We start from the raw sequence: 23,080 nt of genomic DNA on the forward strand, positions 1-23,080 counted from the left end.
AGCGGGATGTCCTTGGTCCAGATGGAAGTCCTTGTTCATGCGCGTCGACTGACATTACAATGTCCTGGAATGTCCTTTAAATAGCTGCAAAAAAGGTCCTTTTTAGAAAATTGCATATTCTGCATCCTTAGACGACCCCAAGTTTTTTTTGATGCCAATCGATAGAGATCATCAAGCACTTTCTAGGAAACCATGTCCTTTCGTCCTGCGCCAGGATTTGTGGATTCTAGAGCTAAAAAACGTAAAAAGGATAATTTTCTCGAGGCCATATCTCGGCAGGACATTGATCGATTTCGCCAGGACATCCCTTTTTGGAGCCTCCAGGATCAGGACTATCGATCTGCATTCAAGGATTTCCATTATCCTTCCAAAAATATTGCTCGAATTTTTGTAAGGGGGGAGGTCAGAAAAATGGCAAAAAAGTGACAAAAAACTACAAATGTCCTTATAACTCGGTCATTTAAATTACGATCAAGATGTCCTTTGGTCAGATTGTAGTCCTTGATGATCCGCATCGACTGACACTATCGGCTCCTGGAATGTCCTTCGGGAAGCTGAGATAAAAGGACTTTTTTGCTTATGACAAAATGGCGAATATCTCGCGAGTCCTTTGAAGGATCAGGACGAAAGTTGTGCCCAAACATTCCAATCATTGGGGACTATTGTTGGTGCAAAGGACATCCCGATAGTCCTTCGGAGAGTTGAGATATTAAGGATTTTGTAGTTTTCTCCAGATTTTTTCATCTTTTGCTTGAATTTGGAACTTAGAAAAAATTGCATTAAATTTGGGACTTGGAAAAATTACAAGTCAAAAAACAGGAAAGTGCTAATAACTCGGCAGTTTTAAGGATGAGCGGGATGTCCTTGGTCCAGATGGAAGTCCTTGTTCATGCGCGTCGACTGACATTACAATGTCCTGGAATGTCCTTTAAATAGCTGCAAAAAAGGTCCTTTTTAGAAAATTGCATATTCTGCATCCTTAGACGACCCCAAGTTTTTTTGATGCCAATCGATAGAGATCATCAAGCACTTTCTAGGAAACCATGTCCTTTCGTCCTGCGCCACGATTTGTGGATTCTAGAGCTAAAAAACGTAAAAAGGATAATTTTCTCGAGGCCATATCTCGGCAGGACATTGATCGATTTCGCCAGGACATCCCTTTTTGGAGCCTCCAGGATCAGGACTATCGATCTGCATTCAAGGATTTCCATTATCCTTCCAAAAATATTGCTCGAATTTTTGTAAGGGGGGAGGTCAGAAAAATGGCAAAAAAGTGACAAAAAACTACAAATGTCCTTATAACTCGGTCATTTAAATTACGATCAAGATGTCCTTTGGTCAGATTGTAGTCCTTGATGATCCGCATCGACTGACACTATCGGCTCCTGGAATGTCCTTCGGGAAGCTGAGATAAAAGGACTTTTTTGCTTATGACAAAATGGCGAATATCTCGCGAGTCCTTTGAAGGATCAGGACGAAAGTTGTGCCCAAACATTCCAATCATTGGGGACTATTGTTGGTGCAAAGGACATCCCGATAGTCCTTCGGAGAGCTGAGATATTAAGGATTTTGTAGTTTTCTCCAGATTTTTTCATCTTTTGCTTGAATTTGGAACTTAGAAAAAATTGCATTAAATTTGGGACTTGGAAAAATTACAAGTCAAAAAACAGGAAAGTGCTAATAACTCGGCAGTTTTAAGGATGAGCGGGATGTCCTTGGTCCAGATGGAAGTCCTTGTTCATGCGCGTCGACTGACATTACAATGTCCTGGAATGTCCTTTAAATAGCTGCAAAAAAAGGTCCTTTTTAGAAAATTGCATATTCTGCATCCTTAGACGACCCCAAGTTTTTTTGATGCCAATCGATAGAGATCATCAAGCACTTTCTAGGAAACCATGTCCTTTCGCCTTGCGGCAGTGTTTAGGGATTTTACAGGTGAGAAACGCAAGAAGGATATTTATGTAAATATTTTTTTAGCGATAACATTACAGCTGAAATTAAAAAAAAAGGTATAAAAAAAACCAATGCATATTTGTTTTTAAAAATATATTTATTAAAATTCCAGTCAACAATAAGAAATTTCATTTTTTTTTTTTATAATTTTGTTGGACTAAAAATACTGTGAAATATGTGTAACTTAGTTTAACCCTAAAAATACAACTAACATAAAAAGAAATGAAAATATTAGTAAATGGCTTTTTAACAGCGCGGCAGTTCCAACCACTAACGATGTCCTTTGACCAGACTGCAGTCCTGCCTCCATCACCAGGTCCTGGCGTTCCCTTCGCGAAGCTAAGAAAGCAGAGTTCCTGCGTCCTGCAGCAATATTTGCAGATCTAACAACTGAAAGACAGGAAAAGAAAATTGAAATTGAAATTAATTAGATTTTTAAGTTGTTGAATTAAAATAAACAAATGAAATAATAATAAACAAAAAAAAATAACAGAATCAAGATGTCTGGTTTTTTCTGTCACATGGCTTTCGCCACTTGCTCCGTTTGAATCTCTTTTCACTTTTTGTTTAGTAAAAGGTTTACTCTTTGTTTTATTTTTAAATAATGTTCACTCTCGATGTAGACAAGGATGGCCAAGAAAAGGAGAAGGAGCACGGACGGTCTTCCTATTTGAAAGAGAAGGTTTTACCTTATAGCAACAATGTGTTGATCGGCAATTGGATGCAGAGTCGTTACGAGAGCGTTGTGACAAAGAACAATGCCATTTTGCCGGGCATGATGGTCGCGGATGGTTGCGAAACCCATCAGACAGCCAGCCAAGCGTCCTACACAGCCGCAGCCTTCGACTTAACGAAGGCAACTGCCGCTCACATCGATGTCAGGGGCCAAGTGATGGCCATCAAACTGGCGCAGGGCTCCAATGTGATATTACACGATTCGGATAAGTTCCTCAGCAATTGTACAACCATGAATACCCTTATGTTCGATCTATGGCCCAAGATGCGACGCGAAGAATGCTTGCAGAGGCAAAAGCTTGGCCAAATGCTATACAAGAGGGCGCGGTACAATGCCCTGGATACCTATGGAAATTATAGTTTAGTCAAGAATAAAAAATATAGGATGATTCCCAATCCAGTTGCGGAACAGTTCGAACGTATTACCACAAGTTATCAGAGCGATTATACACCCAAAATCGCTGAGCGATACAAAAAGAAAACAGTTGAGAAGACAGCAAATACCGAGGAATGGGCTCAACTGGAGGCTGAGAAGGAGTTAATAATCAACTGCCAATTGCATGAGGACATGAAAAATACGACAACGGCAATTTCAGCACCCTATGATAGAATACCGACTCACAAGTTTGAATGGTAAAGGCATATTTATCAGAAATAAATTCAAGGTCAACCCGCGATTTCTTTAATCTAAATTTTATCATTTCACGAATTGTTCTTTAATTCACAATTCCCATTACAGTTGCTTTTGTTCAAATGACAGACAGAACATAATCTAAATTCGAAATCAGATTGTTAACTATTCATCCATCAGACTCAGAATCAGAATCAGTTTTTGTTGTTCCTTGTCCAATTTCGTATCGAAATCTTTGTCATTTTCTAATCAATTGAAATGTTTGAGACTGGGCAAAAATCATTAGTGGAGAGCGTGGTACCTATGCGATATAGTAAACAAGTTCTTGTTGGCAATTGGTTGGATCGTCGTAATAGCATCGATGGTCAGAGTAATGCCATTTTGCCCGGCCTGAAAGGACCCCAGGGCTGCGAACACCATTGTACAACCAGTCAGGACACCTACACTGCAGTCGCCTTCACAGGCATCGCAGCTAAACGAGACTTCGAAGAGAAACGCATGATGGCCTTCGAGAACTACCAGAGAGGTACGAGTGCATCGGTCCAGTTCATTGATGATGAGGCATGGAAGGAGAACTACACCACTCTCAATACGCTGATCTTTGGCGATCTACTCAAACCGCATCCCAAGGCCCAATGCCAGTCTCCGCCTGCTGCTGCGGGCCACAAGATGGTGAAACGGAAATCTGTAAAGCAAAAACGGGAAATCGATCTAATGCAGAGCTTCGGCAATCAGGCCAAGATACTAAACATTGCCAAACAAATGCGATTCCAGGAAGTGCACGATAAAATCAACAGCATGCAAACCACATATTCAACCTCCTACAATCGTGTCCGCAAGAATGACACAGTATTCGAGTTCGGACCCGACTACGATGGCGTTGTAAAGTTCGATATCGTGTGTTAGCCTTATCAAAGGCAATGGGTGGCTGCCTGGAGGGATCCTACTTTGCTGCATAGCATCTGCCAGTTGACTCAGGCCCAACTATTCTGTCTCTAGTAGATGGTTTAATCGAAATTCCGAAAGATAAGTAATTTATATAAAAAAAATAATAATTTTTGTAAAATTACTCAAATTTTCATTTGTATAAATAAAAAAAAGTTTTCCCACTAACTAGAATCGACTAGTTTTATTCTCAATTATTCTCACAACGAGGAAAGGACCTTGCTTTTGAATCACTCAAGGAAGAAAGGATTTCGCTTCTTAAGGAAAGTTGACTGAAAATTCGTCAAAACTCTTAACTTTGTGATCCTGTAACGTAGCCAAATATCAAGCGATTTGAACAAACGATATTTCAATTTAAAGCTTAGAAGCTTGAATTTTAAATTAAAATGTATTTTTAATGTATTTCTTTAAGAGCGAGACGAAAATGTAAACAAACAGCAAAGTATTCCAATAAACCAAAATTTCAACAAGCTCTAATTTAGTCAATTTTTGGAGTATTTCAAAAATTCATGTCTTTTTTTTCAAGTTAATCCAATGTCTTTCGATCTGCATTCAAATCTTGAGAACTAAATTTTTGCCAATTTTTGCAAAAAATCATGATGTATACATCATGATTTTTTTCAAAAATCGAATCGAAAATAATTTTTTTAAAAAGTCAAATTCTTTGTTGCCAATTTGAAGTATGTTAAATTGCGATTAAAATGAGATATGGCTTTTGAGAATCGGTTAGAAATTCGCAAAAATACAATCTGAGGAAAATATGTGGAATCACCAAAGATTATCTCAAGAATATATCTCAAATATTCTCAAAAGACCTTAAATTTGGAAGTCTATAAATCACGATTTAAACAAAATTTTGTAATATCGAAACTTTTATATGACTACAATGATATTAAGGGCCTAAATTAAGACTTTCAAAGCAACAAAGTGTTCAAGACCTAATAATACGCATACGCAATGTGATCCAAAATGGATGTCGAAGACTAGGAGTGTCAATTCACTCTCTATTTCCAAACTGTTTCTAACTAACTCTATACGGAAATTAATTTTATGCCAAACAAATCGGTGATTAGCCCCACTGTGCAGTGTTAAGGCCCTAAAAGCAACTGATGGGAGCAAATGACAAAGACATTTTCCCATATAATCAATGCAACTCTAATGTTACGTATACGCAATGTGATCCAAAATGGATGTAGAAGACTAGGACTCAATTCAAAAACAAATCGGTAATTTTCCCCACTGTGCAGTGTGAAGGCCCTTAAAGTGCCAACAAAGAGTGTCAATGGAAGCAACTGATGAAAGAAAACCATAAACACATTGCGTATACGTAATTTGAGTGGAACTAGAAAGCCTCATGAGATGATGATTAAAATACTTCTTCTTTCTTTCTTTTTTTTTTTTATATTACAAGATTCAATTTATTTCAAATTATTTTCTTGTTAATAATATATGTTTTCTTTTGTTGTAGCTTTTGCGCTATCATATTTTTTTCCTTTTTTTTTTTTTTTTTTTTAATTTTTTTCCTTTTTTTTAGTAGTTTCTATATGTGTTAATGCCAAAAAATTCATTGTATCTTTCATTTTAGTAGGTATATTTTTTTTTTTTTTTGCATATGCCAGGGAGAGCAATTTTTGCCATATTCTCATCTCATATTTTTTTTCTTTACCTTTACCTTTCTCTTCTTCTTTTTTCGTGTGTTTTTGTTTTTGGTTGAAAATTAGTGGTAGGTCGATAGACGTTTACAATACTTTGCTTCTGACTTGCTATATATAATATATATATATATATATTCGTTTGTTTTTTTTTTTTTTTTAGTTTTTTCTTAGTTTTTTCTTTAATATTAATTAAGTGTTACGGAAAGTAAAATTTGACGACATTAAACTAGACGACGACGTTTACTCGCTTAAATATGTGTTGGTTTTTTTTTTTTTTTTTTTTTTTTTTTTGCCTTAAAATTGTATATTATGTATACGGTTTTTTTTTTCGGATTAATTTTGGACTGCCTTGATAGTTTATTATGCTTGGTTTTTTTTTTCCTTTTTTTGGCTGACGATTACGTTAAAAATTATGATTAAAATCTTAACCAATTTAATGTTGTTTATACGTGTGTGTGTGTGTGTGGGTGTGTGTGGGTGTGTAAAGGAGAGTTTGGATTTCTTAGGTTGTTTGTCTAACTGTGGAAATGGGGGGAAGTGGCTTGGCTTTTGGGTTTTAGGGGGTAGTTAGAGAGTTTCGCTTTGGTTTGGTTTTAGTTTATGTCTATGTTTGTGTGTGTGTGTGTGTGTGTGTGTGTGTGTGGTATTTGCCCCATATGCAAATATGTCTGCAAATTGCTTTTATCAAGCTTTGCTTACAACAACTAAAATTTTGAATTTGAATTAGTCGTTTTCATTTTGTTTACTTTATTTATTTTCGGTTATGTATTCTTTGTTTTTGTCTGTGTGTGTAATGATGTGCTGATTGATGTGTTTGCTTTTTTAGTTTTAGTTTTTGTTTTTTTTTTTGTTTTTTTTGAAATTTTCATTTCGAAATTGATAATTGCCTTACATTTAAATTTAATACCGCTTTTTATGTTTTGGTTTTTTGTTTTTTGTTTTTGTTTTGTTTTTCTTGGTATTTCTTGTTTAGTATTCCGTTTTCGTTTCGCTTTCTTGGTATGTCTTTAATATTTACTTAATTTGTATTTTCCAAAAAATGATGCTTATACATTTGGCTTAAATTTACAATTTTGTTTTTGTTGCTCGAAAAATGTAATTTAATATGTAGTTGCCATAAAAATAGACGTTTCGTTCTTTTTTTCTTGTGTTTTTTCTTTGTCTCTTGAGTTGTCGTTTTCGTTTTGTGTTTTTGTTTTTGGAAAGGCCGAGAGTGTTTGTCATCTTTGTTTTCGATTTCGTTTTAGCCGAGAAGTGTATCGTCTGTTTTTTTGCCATCATTGGACAAGTCATCATTTTTTTTTTTTTTTTTTTTGTTTTTTTCGTTTTGCTCACGTTGCACATTTCATTTAATTTCCTTTCTTTTCTTTAGATTTCGTTATCTAAATTGTGTGATTTTTGTTTTTGTTTTTGTTTTTTTGGGTTTAACTACCAAACTTTGAAATTGAATCCTGTTTAAACAATTTGCGTAATTTGTTCGAAAAAAGTTTGCCCCCTAAAAATTTGTTAAATGTTTTTCTTTTTTGAATATGTTTCATTTGTTTGTTTAATTTAAAAACTTCTTTTTTTTTTTTTGTTTTGTTTTTTTTTTTTGAAATAATTTGGAAAACAGATCTCGGTTATATATTGTTTTTTTTTTGTTGTTTTTTCTTTTTTGTTTGTAATTTATGAATATTTGTTTTAAACATTTTTTTTTGTTTTTAATGGGTATTATTTCGTTAGGCTTTAATTTATTAGCCATAAATAGGTTTTTCTAAATTTGAGTCACGAAACTTTTATGCCAGTGTTTGATGTTGTTGTTGTTGTTGTTGTTGCTGTTGATGTTTGCTGCTTTCGGTCTTGTTGTTGTTGTTGTTGTTATTGTGTAGAAAAACTAAAAGGATTCTTTGTGAAAAAAAAAAAAAAACCAAATCCAATTCATTTTCATTCTCTCATTCAAAAAAATAATTAATAGAAACTTAATAAAAAATACGCTTTTATACATATATATTGTATACGTTGTTGTTGTTGTTGTTTTCTTTTCTTTGTAGCCAGTTTTATTGCAAATGTGTGTGTAGTTTGTTTTGTTGACCAATTTCAATTTTCTCTTGTTTTCATTTTGTTTTTCTTTCATTGCTTTCATTTTCATTTAATTTTCTTTTCCTTTTTTTTTTTTTTTGCTTGTCTCTTGTAATATAAAAAAAAGTTTTTTTATACATTTTATTTTTTTTTTGTTATTTTTGTTTTGTTGGTTTTAAGTTTTCTGTTTCTGTTGGTTTCTGGGTTTTCTTTCCGTTTTTTTTTTAGGTATTTATTATTTGTTTTTTTTTGTTTGTTGTTTTTTTTTTTTTTTTTTTTTGGGGGGTTTTTAGTTTTTGGTTGGTTTTGGCGTTTTATACATGTATAATTTACTTTTTACAGTTAATTAAAATTAGAAATTATATGGAAATTCATATATAAAAATGTTCAACAATCGTTTTTGGTTATTTGTTTTATTTGTTTTTAGCTATTGTTAGTTTGTCGTTTCTTTGTTTTAAAAAATATATGTATATAGTGTATTATTATTTTGCTCTCTGCTTTGTCATTTGTTTAATGTTCATTTCTCGCCCATTTTCTTCATTCTGTTTGCTTCTCTGCGTTCGCGTATGTATAATTAATGTTTCACTGCACTTTTTACTCCTTTCCTGCTTTCATTTTGTTTGTGTTCTGCTATTTGCTATTCATCCTTCGGCATTTGATTCTGGTTTTAACTGATTTATGTTGTAGGAAATTGTTTGACGATCTCACAACTTTTTCTGTTCTATTGTTTTGGTTTTGGTTTTGTATAAAAATTGCTTAATTCGAGAAATGTTTTATGTTTTATTGTTATTGTACTATGGTTGCTGCATCTTTGTATCTAAATCAAAAGATTTGTTTGGTTTATTGTTGTTGTTGTTGCTGTTGCTGTTGCTATTTGCTGTTTGCTGTCGTTTCGATTCATTTATGTAGTTTCTCTCTAATTTGTTACTATTTAATCAGGCTATTGATTCTTGTATCACTATTGCGTTTTATTTGATTTGCATTTGAATTTGATATCAATTCTTTCTCTTTTCCTTTATAATTCTCACTCGCTCTCTCTCTCTCTATCTCTCGCTCTCTCTCTTTCGTTATGAAGCTAACTCACTGTTTATCTATCTGTTTGTGGTTTCTGGTTAAAAAACAAACAAAGAAAAATAATATTATAAAGAATATTATTGTTCAAACGTACGAAATGTACAAAATTCCTTAAGGACAATATCAACAAATGCACTCGTATGTATGTAATTGTTTCTATTCTGACTTACTTGTGGGGAGTCAAGTGACACGGACTAAGTAATCGATTTGTCTGTGTGATTTGTATTGTAAGCTCAATTGTTACAGGGTATTTCAAAGTCGGGTGATTCCGACTTACAACTTAGGCAGTCGTCAGTTTCATCAAAAACTCAAATCTTATCAATTTGTCTGAAACTGAAATGTATAGCATACTTTTTTGGGCAAACTGCATGCCCACATGGCGTATGACTGCCAAGCTTGATGCCACACTCCATTTTTATAGCATACTTTTTTGGGCAAGTGCATTTCTTGATATTTTCGATTGGACTTTAGTGGATATGTTGTGTTCAGTTCAATTAGGAAAACAAAAGTACGGAAAAACATACACAAAATGTATTCGAAACTCATTTGTCGAGTGCATTCAAATAATCGATGCAGACTCGCTTTGCTTTTCGTATTTGGCTAAGTATAAGATTTATTATGCAAATTAGTCATGTGTTTTATATATTGGTGCTATTGTTTGCATTTGCATTTGCATTTGATCTATGTACAGTTTTGACTTTTCATTTACCTTAACAAAGAACAAACAAAATATGCAAAAATAAAAAAAAAAAAAAACAATAAACATTCCTTTCTATGGTTTTGTTTGTTTGTTTTTCTGCTCTCTCTCTCTCTTTCGCTTGTGAGACATGATCAGCTATTTCTATTTTAATTAGTATTCCCTGTCAATTGTTTATAATCATTACAAACTGCCATAGTACATAATTATGTTTAAATATATATAGTAATAAATAAATGCCCATATAACAAAGTGTTTGTCTGCTTGTTAAACTAAACAAAGGTTATCTGAGGGGGGTGGGTGTGGGTGTGGGTGTTGGGGGATTCTATGGTTTAACGGTAATGTTATTTGGTGTTTGATTTGATTGATTCATTCTTGTAGTGCGCAATTTGAAAAAAAAAAAATTATTCATTTCATTGCTTCAATTATTATTATTCTTTTATTTTGCTTAATACTAAATCAAATAAGGTTTTCATTTCTTTTGATTTTTTTTTCTTTTTTTTTTTTTTTTTGTTATTAAATGTTACTATGTTCTTGCTAGTTAACTTCTTCTTCTTTCTTTTTCCTTTTTCCTGTTTTTTTTTTTTTTTTTTTTTTTTTGGTTTCGGTTTCATCTGTCGACATTTACTATTTGCTTTCGCTTCTTTTTTTTATTTTTTGGTTTTTTTTATTTTTTATTTTTGGGGTTTTTTGTCGATATATGTATGTATGTATATGTATTTTTTCGGGGGCTTGTAAAAAATTCGATAAAATATTTTCGGTACTATTTCATTTGTGTATGGGCTTCGCGTTTTGTTGCCCAAAAAAAGGAGCAACAATTTGATATACATTTGTTATAATAAGTATAAATAAATTATTAGTTCTATGGGCACATTGTGTGGTTGTTGTATTTCTTTCATTTACTTTTTGCTTTGTTGCTTGTTTTTGGACATATTGCAAAAGGTCGAGAAAAGAAAACAAATGTAATTATCGTGGTCCATTCTCTCTCTCTCTCTCTCTCCCACACACACACACTCAGACACACTCACCGAAACACACAAACTGTGCTTGGAGATGAACATTGATTTGTCTTATTGTACCTATACAATTGTGTGTCAGTGTGTCAGTGTCTTTAATGGAGTTACAAGTGGACCCACTCGAATCATTTATTTTCCGTTTAATCCTTTTTGCAATAGTCCTTGCTTTGATACCGGATCATCATTCATTGACATTATAAACTAACGAGGCTATTGTTGATCGATTCTCTTTATGGTTTTTTTGTTTTACTTTTCAGTTAAATGAAAACAGTTTCATTGGTTCTATTTTACAACTGGCAATTGCTTCTCTACTCTTTTCATTTCATTTCATTTCTCTCATCATCATCATCATCTCCATTTCTTTCTGTCTTCGTCCTGCGTCTCCGTCTCTGTCCCTGTCTCTTTGAATGAAGTGACCTTATTTGTTTTAATATTTTTGGTTTTTGGTTTTTTATGTCAAATATAAGTAGATATATATCGTATATACTAGGTATATAGAAGAGTATGCATTAATACATTAAAAAATATAATACACCATACAATATAATATAAATGTTGTTTAAGTATAAGCATTTTTTGGTTTTCATTATTTAGTTTTTTTTTTTTTTTTTTTGTTTTCTTTTCCTTTTAATATATATATATGTGTATGTGTGTGTGTGTCTGTGTATGTGTCTGTGTGTGTGTGTGTTTAGCGACGACAATATTCGTGTTGACATTTTGAGAATTCAACTAAAAAGATCAGTTTTTGTTCGTTTGTTTCGTTTGTTTTGTTTCTTTGTATGTATTCGCGGGGTATATTCAAAACGAAAACATTTTCTTTTTTTGTGTGTGTGTGTGTGTGTGTGTGTATGTTCTTTGCTCAATTCAATTGAATCATTTTATTAATAATATTATTATTCATTTCATATTATTCAATTGGTTTATTAATTATACTTACACATTTTCATTTGTTCTCATCAATTGTCAATTTCTGTTTCTTTCTTTCTTGTTTTGTTGTTGTTTGTTGTTTGTTGTTTGTTGTTGTTGTTGTTTGTTGCATTGTTGTTATTTGTTGGTTGTTGGTTGACTTAAAACTATTATCACTATTGCAGAAAGCGGCTGTACTCAATTATATTTGTATACTATATATATATATGACGAGATTCTGGTGAGAGGAGGGGTTTAGTCCCCTTCTCTCCATTCACCCGTTATCTCTTCTGTTTTGTATCTTGTTTGTTGTTGTTGTTTGTATGTTGTGGTATTTAGGCAATTTCTATGAGATTTCTTTTGCTTCTTATAGTTTCTCTGAAGGTGTAAGCCGGAAGTTTTATAAATTGTTTTTTCTTTTTTTGGTTTTGCTCGATTTTATTATACATTTCCCTTGTGTGTGTGTGTGTGTGTGTGTGTACGTGTGTTTTTGTTTTTAAATATATTATAATTTTCATTTTCTTTTATGATTTAGCAATTTGTTATTATGTATAATCATTTTTAAGAAGAAAGGAATTTGTTTCATTTTCTTTGTTGGCTTTCTCGTTTTTCTTTTCTTTTTTTTTTAAATTTATCTTCTCTTTTTTTTTTTGGTTTGTCAAGTATTTCTAACGAAAAGCAGCTTTCGAATTTTCGTTCACATTTTTCATTTTTCACTTTTGCGGTTTTTTGTTTTGTTTGGGTTTTGGTAATCATTTTTTTTTCCATGTGCCATGATGATTGATTTTTTTGGGTTTTTTGTTTTTTGTCATGATATCATATCCTTGCCTTTTCCTTTCTGAGGGTGTGTGTGTGGTGTGTGTGTGTGTGTGTGTGTGTGTGTGTGTGTGTGTGTGTGTGTGTGTGTATGTATTATGCTTTTGAGACTGCAATTATTAAATTTCTGCTATAAAAATTACTTGTATTTGTACTATTGGTTATTTTAAAATTGGGCTATTGTTGTTGGTTTAGGTTTAGGTTTTGGTTTTGGTTTTTTATATGTAACGTACATTTTGCGTTCTTAAGCAAATCTATTTATTCATTTATTTGATTGCTTCTCATTGTATCTTTAACTATTTATTTGTGGGTTCGGGTGCGGTTCGGTTCGGTTCGGTTCGGTACTCATCTGGGTTTTCGATCGGATTCGGTTCGGTTTTAGCCCCTCTTTTCTATTCTAGGCTTTTGTGTCTCTTTCGTGTATCTCTGTCTCTCATTCTAAGCTTGTTTTGTTTTGTCTAGGCCGGGTAATTGTTTGTTTGTTTGTTTGTTTTTGTTTTTTCCTTTGAATATCGGGTATTATCAATATATTCTTTCTCGTGATTCCACTGAAGCAGCTGGCTAACTGGGGACATCTTTTTTCTCTCTCTCTCTCTCTCTCTCTCGCTTTCCCTCTATCTATCTCTCTCTCTCTGTGTCTCTCTTGCTTTCTCTCGTTTTCTCTATGTGTGGTTTTGCTTGCAACTACAAAAATTATAAGTGAATTCAAACTGAACTTATAGTGAAATCATAAGAAAAATTATATTTATAGGATTTATGGAGCATTTTTTTCTGGTTTTTTTTTTTCATTTCTTTCTTAAATTTTGTTTAGATCTTAAGAATTTCCTTTTTTTTTTTTGGTTTTTTTTTAACGTTTTTAATTTTGTTTTTAATGCCTAAAAATTTACAAAAGTTTTATCGTTTATCGTTTTTTAGTTGGTTATAAATTGTTTTTTTTTTTTCGTTTTTTGTTTTGTTTTTGTTTTACTTTGCATTTATCACAGTGACATTCAGTCTAAGTTTTTTTTTTTGCTTTTATTGGAATTATAGCATCAATTTGCCACAATTTGATTTGATATATTCTTTCTTAGAGTTTTAGTTTTAAACTTAAACTAAACATAATTTTGATTTTAAAGCCAAAAGGTGTCTTGTTTCATTTCGTTTCCGTTTTTTTTTTTTTTTTTTTTTGGGTTTTTTTGGTTTTTGTGTTTTTTTGTGTTTTTACATTTTTCTTCGTATCGTAAAGCCAAAAAAGAATTATTTTAAAATTTTGTCTAAAAGGCCTAAAAGTATGCTAAGTATTTTAAATTTTTCCTTTGTATTTTTGTTTGTAATTTGTTTATAGCAAATCCAATAATTCCAATAAAAGCTATCGTATAAATTTGTTGTAGTGCCAAAAACATGCAATTATCAATTTTTTGTTTTCCATTGGGCCTAAAATGAATTTTAAAAAAATTTCGACTAACTTTTTACAATGCCAAAACAGGTTGATTTTTTTTTTTTTTTTTTTTTGGGGTTTTTTTGGGTTTTTTTTTTCGTTTTCAATTTTTATATTCGTTTTTGTTTTTTGTCTTTGCTTCTCTCGTTTTAGGGTTTTGGGTGAGAGAGATTCATTCTATATACTATAAAACTTTTTGTTTGCTGTTGTTATTGTTGTTGTTGTTGTTGTTTTGCTTTTCTTTTAGTTGCCGAAAACATTTGCTATGTACAATTTTGAATACGGAAAAACTTATATAAAACGTATTGGATAATGCTTCTTGTATCGCAAGAATCTGACGCGCCCATCGATCGAAAATGTATGTAAAAAGTGTTGTGTGTGTGTGTGTGTGTGAGTGTGTGTGTGTGGGTGTGACTGTTGCCCCTTTTAATAATGATTATAATGCAAAATTTTCAAATGTGATCGAATGTCGAGAGAGTAAATACATATATGTATATAAAATAAAGAGAATCAAATGAACAAAACGAGGATGGAGAAATCATAATGTAATATTTATAATATTTTGTTTATTTATCAATTAAATAATATATATGTTTATATATATATATATATAAAGCAAACATAACCTAAGAGAAACAGAAATAGAAAAAAAAAAAAAAACACATTGAAATCAATTGAAGAACTTATTCGTAATTCACTATACAAATAGATATAGAAATAGAGATATAAGATAAAGATTAAATAATGAGTAAATGATGGATAACTAAACTTAAGCTAAGCTTTCACTTTCTTCTCTCTCTCTCTCTCTGTCTCTCTCTTTCTATCTCTCTCTTTTATTATGTAATCAAATGTTTATTGTGTTCATATCTCGTGTGTAGGAAATTGTACGCTATTTGATTAGTATAACAATTATAAATGCGTTAACGGTACATTGGAAAATTTGTATAGGAAACTAAATTTGTTTTGTTTATTTAATTAATTAATTGTTTGTTTGTTTGTATTCTTTTCTATATATATATATATATACTTATGTTTCACACAGTTTTGGTAGCGAACAGAACGAAGGATTTGAAAGGATTTGTGGTAGCCTGATTATTGCAGTTTCTAAGAAGAAGAAGAAGAAGGAGTAGGAGGAGGAGTGGCAGATTGAAGGTTGGATTGGGTACGGGTTTGGGTTTTGGAGGGATGTCCTTTGCTTTTTAATGGGATATGGCACCTAAATAGTCACTCAAAATTGAATTGCATTTGCTCTCTCTCTCTCTCTTTCTCTCTCTCTTTCTCTCTCTCTCTGTGTGTGTGTGTGTTTGTGTTTGTAAAAATACCATTCAAACAAATGCCGAATCACTAAACGTAAGACTAAACAAAACTAAATATTAAGAGAACAAAAGCAAGTTTAATAATAATAATAATAATAATAATAATAATAATCATATGAAAGAACTAAACGAAATACAAACAAAACTCAAATGGGAAGACAATAAATCATCTCTATATATATATATATATATATGTATATGTATATTATATTGAATAAATTTATAGATTGCAAATTATTTATATGCATATTGTTAAAATCACATTTCAATTCAAAGAGAAATTATTTATGTTTAAAATCTACGCAAAATGATCAATTTTTCTGCCTGGAGCATGTGAAAAGTGTCTATAATTATAATAATAATAATAATAATTATGATAATAAAAATAATAATTATAGTAATAATTCATTTCTTGTGTTTTTTTTTCATTTAGTTTTTGTTTAGCTGCTCAACATTCTCTGCGACGTCGAAAGAAAATCAAAACAAATTGCTCTGAGCCCATCCATTCGTATTAGTCCTTATACAAATGTCCTTATCTTAAACCCGCCCCAATCTTCTTTTGCATCCACATTCCACACGTGCATCCTTCTCCCTTCTCCCGTCTGCCTTTTCGTCTCCTTGTTCAGTTGTTCTGTCCAATTGTCATTTTAAATCTAACATTCCACTCATTTCTCTCTCTCTCTCTCTCTCGCTCTCATTCTCTTTAGATATATCTTTCTCTATGAAAATCGTATAACTTAAGTCATGATGAAATTCTAGTGTGTGTGTGTGTGTGTGTGTGTGTATTTTGTATTGGTGTAGGTGTAGTCTTTAATGCAAATATTGAAAAATCTTAAAACGAAAGTTATAAACAAAAGGAATCGTATAACGTTGTGTTTTGGTTGCTCTTCTCATTTCACTTTCTCATTTTTTTTTTTTTTTTTTTTTTGTTTTCGTGTTTTATTTTGTTTATCGATTTTGTTGTGTAAAAGGAGTTTAGAGTCCTTTTCGAAAAGACTAGTACTCGTCCTGTTTTTACATTTTTTCCTCTTTTTTTTTTGTTTTGTTTTGTTTTTAGTTTTATTTAGTTTGTGTTTAGCTGCCAAAACTATGTTTTGTGTTGTGTTATCAAATAAAAAAAAAAAAACGGTGTAAAAAATCAGCATAAAACTTAAAACAATTGAAATTAATATATATAAATATATATATATACCCATACATATAAGTATGTATGTATGTGTGTGTGTGTATATAAACACTAGAAGAATTACGTATGTGCACATTTTTAGCTAGGATAACTTAATGTGTTATATATGTATGTATGTGTTCCATAATGGATGTTGTTGTTGGGGGCGGGAGTGGGGGTCAGGGTGGAAGTAAGCGAGCGGGGGGGTGGTGATGGTGGTGGTGGTGTCGGGGAGCTCTTTTATTGATGACATCATAGAGATCCAAATATTGAGTGTATGTGTGGATGTATTGGTATTGCGTGTGATAGAGAGGGAGGTGGCGGTGGTGCAGCAGCGGTGGGTGGTGCGGCGGCTACCCCATGCTCTGCATGTCCACTATGATGGACTGAATGCGGCGTATGGTGAGCTGCCGGCGGTGGCGGTGGTAGGGTTATTGAAAGTGTCACCGTTTGTGGTACACTCACTGACGATACGGATGATCCATTATCCGTTGATGCGGTTTGTTGTTGTTGTTGTTGTTGCTGCTGCTGTTGTGCTGGTTGTGCCGTTGAATGATGCTGTTGTTGTGCACTAGGTTGTTGCTGCTGCTGCTGCTGTTGTTGTTGTTGTTGCGGTGCCGCTCCAGTGGTGGGATGTCACTGAGCCACTACTGATGTGGCTGGATTCTGTTGCACCACCACTCCACCGCCGGGCGCCACAGAATTTGCCACCGTTACCGTTACTGGTGGCGTCGGCCCACCGCCATTTGCATGCGCCACACTTGGCTGCTGTTGCTGTTGCGGCTGCTGCTGGAAGGGATGCTGAAATGGTGGTCCATAGCATTGTGGGAAATATAACTCATTCTTAACCACCGATTGCTGGACGACTGCGGCGGCTGCCGCATTTGCTGCTGCTAAACTTCTCACTGGCAATATATTGGATTTGTTGTCCACCGACGATGGATTGTTGTTGTTGTTCGTGAGAAATTGCTGTGCTGCCAAATGGCTTTTGGCATCGTTCATTAGATGGCTTACAGTGTTATTGTTATTCTGTTGTTGTTGCTGTTGTTGCTGCTGCTGCTGTTGCTGCTGCTGCTGCTGCTGCTGTTGCACCTGCTGGCCATGTTGCTGCTGTTGCTGACGTCGCACTTTGGTGGTATTGGGATTCATATGATTATCAATATGTTTGGTCACCTCATTCTCAGTGGCAAAGCGTCGTCGACAATTGGGCATGGGACAGCAGAAGGGTCGATCTCCCTATATACACACAGAGAATTAAAGTGAGTGAATAGAAATGAGTATACAGTTCGCCTACAACTTCATTGAGCATTCAATTCATGTAGATCGGTTTAAGCTACAACTACCTGGTGGGTACGCGTATGCTGATCCAAGATTGCCTTCTGTCGGAAATCCTTGCCACACTGGCCGCATTTGTAAGGCTTTTCCCCTGTATGAATGCGCAAGTGCTGTAAAAAAATAGGAAGAATTCCATCAATTTAGAAAGTGACACTTTGAGAGATTTGAATGTCAGATTCTTCAATGAGAACATTCAATTTCCTTTTGAAAGGAAACTTGAAAGAATCCTTTGAATATTGATGCCCTCTCTTACCTGATTCAGTATGGTTCTCTGGCGGAAGAAACGCGGACAGTACATACAACCGAATGGCTTTTCATTTGTATGTATACGCAAATGTTGAGTCAAATGCGATTGCTGACGGAAACGCTTGCCGCACTCGGGACACGGATATGGTCGTGATTCGATGTGTATGCAACCGTGCTGCAGCAGAGTGGTCTTTTGCTTGAACTCCTTATCACAAATCGGGCACCGTACATAGAGTGGCATATTCGCTGGCCTAGCGCCAATATGTTGCAGCACCTCAGGTAGAATCTTTTGACCTGTTAATTGACATGCAAATCATTAGATCAGTTTGGAGCACTATGAGGGACTCACCCTTGCCATCCTTAAAGTATGAGGGATAATGCAAGCCACCGCTGCCATCCGGTGTACCCTGCGAGTCGTCGTCATGGTAGCCTCCTCCACCGCCAGCGATATCGCCTTTCGTGTCTGGTTCATCGCCCGGAAATGGTACATCCGAGGGCCACAGCGTCGGATGTGGACCATTCTTGAAAATGAGATGCGGTGACACATCTGTGTGTGTGTGCAGTTGAGATGAATTTGGTGATGACGTATTGATCCGCAGGAACCGATTGTACATAGAATGAATCAAAGAGAAATTCATCGACTGTTAGCAGCTCTCAAAGTTGGACCTTAAATCATTGTTTAACAAGTCTTCGAAACGAATTGACATTATGAAAATAGGAAAAATGAAAATTCTCAAGCTTAAGCTGACTGGTTGAGACTTGTCTGTATCTCAACGAATCAACTGATTGCTAACTAATTGGACTTGCACACTCAGAGAAAAAATCAGAGACTGCCTTAACTCGGTAAGGGACAACATAACAAACAAAAATCGAGATTAATCCAAAAATCTTCATCGAATTTACAACCAATTTTTCGCATTCTTCTTTACTTTCTTTGGGATGGCAACAAAGAATTTCAATTTCTTTGATAAAGAACCAAATTCGAATTTTGATAAACTGATAAATCGTTTCGCAATTGTAATCGAATTTTTTTTCTGAGTGCATTTTGAATTTGGAAAATGATGAGTTTTTCTTTTTGTTTGGTCTAAAAGTTCTTGGGATGTTGCATGTAAATTTTGCAAGGGCAATTGTTGTGCCAAAAGATTGTTGGTGATTGTCTAGATCTAGATTTAGGTCTGGATCTAGATCTAGATCTGGGTCTGGTTTTCGTTTTGGCTTTGGCTTTGAGCCGGTCGGGTCGGTCCCTAACAAAAATTGGTTGTTGTTAAGTTGTCGTCGCTCGCCTTGGTGGGTGCGCACATGCTGATTGAGGATGGCCTTCTGGCGAAAGTGCTTGCCGCACTCGGGGCAGGCGAAGGGCTTCTCACCCGAATGGATGCGTATATGCTGATTGAGTATGGCTCGCTGTCGAAAACTGCGCGAACAGTACGGGCAGGTGAAGGGCTTTTCGTTGGCATGGATGCGTAAATGTTGCGTCAAATGCGATTGCTGACGGAAACGTTTGCCACACTCGGAGCAGGGAAATGGCCGGGCATCTGTGTGTATGCGATCGTGTTGCAGTAGTGTGCTCTTCTGCTTGAAGTCCTTGCCGCAGGTAAGGCACTTGAATAGACGCAAATCACTGTGGGGCTTATTCTTGTGCGGACGTCCCGGGCCATTGCCAGTTCGACCGCCAGTCTGAGATGGCGTCGGACCATTTGTTGGTGGCGTTTCATTTGCATTGCCGGCATTCGTATTGCTGGGCGCACCATTCTGTTGGCCCGGCAGCAATTCGGGTGGCAATGTATATGTCGACGATTCAGCCGCTCCATTCTGCTCCATGCCGGGCAGACCAGACTTATTGAGATAGTGCAAGGGCGGGAAACCAGGCGGCGCCATCAGGCCGCCCTGCGGTCCTGCATGACGTGAGTGGGCATAGTAGTCGGGCGTTTGGAATTGCTGCTGCCCATTGCTGGGATCGCCGCCCGGCGGATGTGGATTGCCGCCGCCCGTTTCGCCGCCTGCAGCGTTACTGGTTGCATGTTGTTGTGTTTCGTTGCTATTTTGATTTGCGGATTGCTGTTGCTGCTGGTTGGCAAGCTGTGCGTAAAAAGTAAGGGGATAAATGGTTAGTCAAGGGTTCTGAGCGTTGTATTTCGTTTTGGAATCCCACCTGGTTCATGGCATCCTCGTCGCTTGCTCCATTGGCTCGCTGTTGCTGCTGCACCGATGGATATGGACTGGATGAGGGGGACACCTGTTGTTGCTGCTGCTGCTGGCGTCCATCGCCGCTGCCAACATTGTCCCTCGGCTCTGTACCACCGGGCGGGCTTTGCGGCTGGTTCGCCGCTGCTGCAGCGGCTGCCGCTGCCTGAGCAGCGACCTGCGCTGCGTTCTGTTGCTGCTGCTGTTGCTGCTGCTGGGCACTGAGATGCTGTTGGGCCTGCTGCTGTATATTGGGATACATTTCGCTGCCCCATTGCGCCGCCGCTGCGGCTGCGGCGGGATTGCGTTCAGCGTCCTGCGAGTCCTTATACAACACATACGGCTGGCCCGTATCCTGTGTAATGCAGTACATTATCTGGCGGGGCACTTTCAGGCCAGCCGCTATGCAGGCCGCAAATGAGGCCGAAAAATTTATGGCCATTTTGTGGCTTTTGTTGTTGCTGTTGCTTGGTTCTTCTTGTTGCGCGCGTTACTTCTACGTGTCCTGTGTCGAGTGTCCTGTGTCCTGTGAGAGTGGCTGGACGACGACACTTGGCAAGTTTTTGTTTTTTAGCTATGGTTCCTTTTTTTTTTGTTTTGTTTTCTCTTCTCTACCACTCTCTTTCTCTCTCTGCTCTCTCTCTCTCTCTCTCTCTCGCTCTCGCTCTCTCTCTCTGCTTTTTATTGAGTTTTTTTGCACATTTTTATGGCAGAGTTTTTTGTTTTCGTTTTTGTTTTTGTTTATTTTGCTACTGCCTTTTCATTTAGGTTTTGTTTTTTGTTTGTCTCTCATTTGTGTGTGTGTTTCTCTTTATCTCTTTCTCAATCTCAAAATTCCTTTCTTCTTAAGTCCGTTATTTTGAAAATTATAAATATCCCCGTTTTTGTTTTTGTTTTTTGTGTGTGTTTCTTTTTGTATTCCTTGTTTTTGTTTTACTGATTTCAAGTTTTGGATCTAAAAAAGAAAAGAAATGAGAAATATGATTAATTATAGGATAATTATAATTACAATAATTTGAGTGTCTAAAGAGAATCATCTTGGAGTAAGTTGCTCATACTAATTATCCTTTCTATTCTCTCCTTTTGCACATGAGTTTCAATTATTTGACTTAGATATACATATCTTTTACTATATTACTACAAACGGATGATCCAGCTTTCGATTTCGATTAAATATTAAGATAAAGGTAAAGACGATCAAGATTGTACAAACATATACGTTATATATCCACGGGATGATAGAAGATGTTTTACAAGACCCAAAAAGATCGTTTGTGTCCCCCAAAATCTATAGAGAGAAGGTTGAAATTAAAGTTTGAAAGCTAAAAAACCTATAGAATCTCAATTTGATAGATATGCAGCTATAAAAGTAAGATATTTGATCCAGACAAATCAACCCACACGATCGATAGATGGAGATCTCAGTCCAATCCTGTCAAATACCCGTAGTGGATCCACAGAGTCCCCCAGTGAGGAGCATGGTATACGATAGTTCGATAACCATGACCAGATTGCCACCCCCAATACAATCGGAAATCTGCATTTAGATCCACCCACGCCGATAGACAATTAGAAATGTCCATTGAAGTTCAGTTTTATGAGTACTTAATGGTAATATAATTTAAATTGGAAATCTGATTTTAATAAACTGTTATCAAATTGAAATTGGAAACACATTTTGTTGTCGGTTTAAGTCAATTAGAAAACAACAACAACAAAAACTAAGCATACAGCCCAAAGAGTTGAGCGCAATCGATGAAGAGCTTCGCGGCCGGCGAGAGAACTAAACTACCTTGAACCCGTAAAATGAACGCGCCAGATAGAGAGAGAGCTATAGACAAATGCACCACCAGCGGGGGATAGAGCGGAGAGATTATAAGATCGCTTGCCATTCTCTGCACTGCACTGCACTCCACTGAGAGATTGTTTGCAGTCGTTCTGCTGCGCCGCCGCCGCCGCCAACTGCAGTCGATGCTATTTGTGAATTATTGCGCTCCATTGGCAATGCGACAGCATTCACAATTTATGCGTTCGTTGCCGTTGTTTGACTTCTACATATCTCGATGCACATTCTGCTCGGCTCTCCACAGACATCGCCATGCCTTGCCTTGGCTGACTATCGGGCCCTAAAGACATTATTTGCTCTCCATCTTCTATGCTAAACACACATGATCGATCCAGTTTAATGATCGCTTTCTTATTGCATCTACTGCGCATGTCAATGCAGTCGAGAATATTGCCAAATATCAATTTTAATTATATATATTATTTTGCCCATAACGAAGCACGAGAGCGCGAGAGGGGGACGAAAAGTAAAGTAAAGACAGTAAAAGGACACTTTATAAAGTAATACAAAGATCAAGCTTTTCGACAAATCAATTCAAAGTTCTATGGCCAAAAATAACTCTAGATAAGAAATTTCTACTTCTAAAGTTGAACTTTCTATTCTATTCTATTCTATCCTTAAAATGAGTTCTTGTATAGAGAAGTTCCTCATAGGAAAGTTCAACTGTATTTGAATTCCATATGAATGTATTTTTATAGGAGTTTCTTGCTTTTATCGTGTATATCCTGTATATCCTATATCTATCCAACAATTGTATGAGAATAAATCTTCAAGGTTAAGGCGTTAAGCCAAGCTAGAACCTCAAAAACAAAAACACTGCAATTTACCTTTACACAAATTTGCGCTCACTACTTTTTTTTTTTTTTTTGGTAAAATTAAGCGCCAAAAATGATTTTTTGTAGTTTTTGTACAGCAATCTAATTCAATGTGTATTGAAAAGCTTTGCCAACCATGCACGAAGCGTGAGAGTGTGGTAGAGCGGGCGAGAGAGAGAGATAGAGAGTGAGAGCAACGCAGAGTGAGGGTGAGAGAGCAACGCAACGCAAAGAAAAACAGAGCGGGAGAGCTTTTTGAACTATGACGAC

The 23,080-nt window shown here is 35.5% G+C and overlaps 3 protein-coding genes across 6 annotated transcripts in view; 2 read left to right on the forward strand and 1 right to left on the reverse strand.

Annotated features, from left to right (window-relative positions):
• The first annotated feature begins 2,466 nt into the window (after nucleotides 1–2,466).
• Nucleotides 2,467–3,450, forward strand: LOC137574614 (uncharacterized). The gene is made up of 2 exons (XM_068286986.1): nucleotides 2,467–3,353; nucleotides 3,428–3,450. Exon 1 carries the CDS (start codon nucleotides 2,558–2,560, stop codon nucleotides 3,323–3,325), a length of 768 nt encoding a protein of 255 aa, XP_068143087.1. The 5' UTR covers nucleotides 2,467–2,557; the 3' UTR covers nucleotides 3,326–3,353; nucleotides 3,428–3,450.
• Nucleotides 3,451–3,577: 127 nt separating this feature from the next.
• Nucleotides 3,578–4,225, forward strand: LOC137574729 (uncharacterized). The gene has a single exon (XM_068287133.1). It carries the CDS (start codon nucleotides 3,578–3,580, stop codon nucleotides 4,223–4,225), a length of 648 nt encoding a protein of 215 aa, XP_068143234.1.
• Nucleotides 4,226–6,256: 2,031 nt separating this feature from the next.
• Nucleotides 6,257–23,080, reverse strand: part of jim — a 33,434-nt gene continuing 16,610 nt past the window's right edge. The window contains exons 2-7 of one of the 4 annotated variants that reach the window (XM_068286810.1): nucleotides 20,118–21,104; nucleotides 19,333–20,044; nucleotides 18,315–18,512; nucleotides 17,973–18,259; nucleotides 17,728–17,829; nucleotides 6,257–17,620 (exon numbers count right to left, since the gene is read on the reverse strand). In XM_068286810.1, coding sequence (XP_068142911.1) covers nucleotides 17,021–17,620; nucleotides 17,728–17,829; nucleotides 17,973–18,259; nucleotides 18,315–18,512; nucleotides 19,333–20,044; nucleotides 20,118–20,591 — 2,373 coding nt within the window. In that variant the 5' untranslated portion in view covers nucleotides 20,592–21,104 and the 3' untranslated portion in view covers nucleotides 6,257–17,020. Of the gene's footprint in view, nucleotides 17,621–17,724; nucleotides 17,830–17,972; nucleotides 18,260–18,314; nucleotides 18,513–19,248; nucleotides 20,045–20,117; nucleotides 21,105–23,080 lie in introns of all 4 variants that reach the window. The other 3 variants (XM_068286808.1, XM_068286809.1, XM_068286807.1) reach the window with 3 other exon arrangements.

Source organism: Drosophila tropicalis, unplaced genomic scaffold (assembly GCF_018151085.1).
Source record: "Drosophila tropicalis isolate 14030-0801.00 unplaced genomic scaffold, ASM1815108v1 contig_463, whole genome shotgun sequence".
NCBI lineage: Eukaryota > Metazoa > Arthropoda > Insecta > Diptera > Drosophilidae > Drosophila > Drosophila tropicalis.

Coding starts and splice junctions, on each gene's coding strand:
- LOC137574729 (XM_068287133.1), top strand. CDS start 3,578: ATGTTTGAGACTGGGCAAAAATCATTAGTGGAGAGCGTGGTACCTATG.
- LOC137574614 (XM_068286986.1), top strand. CDS start 2,558: ATGTTCACTCTCGATGTAGACAAGGATGGCCAAGAAAAGGAGAAGGAG.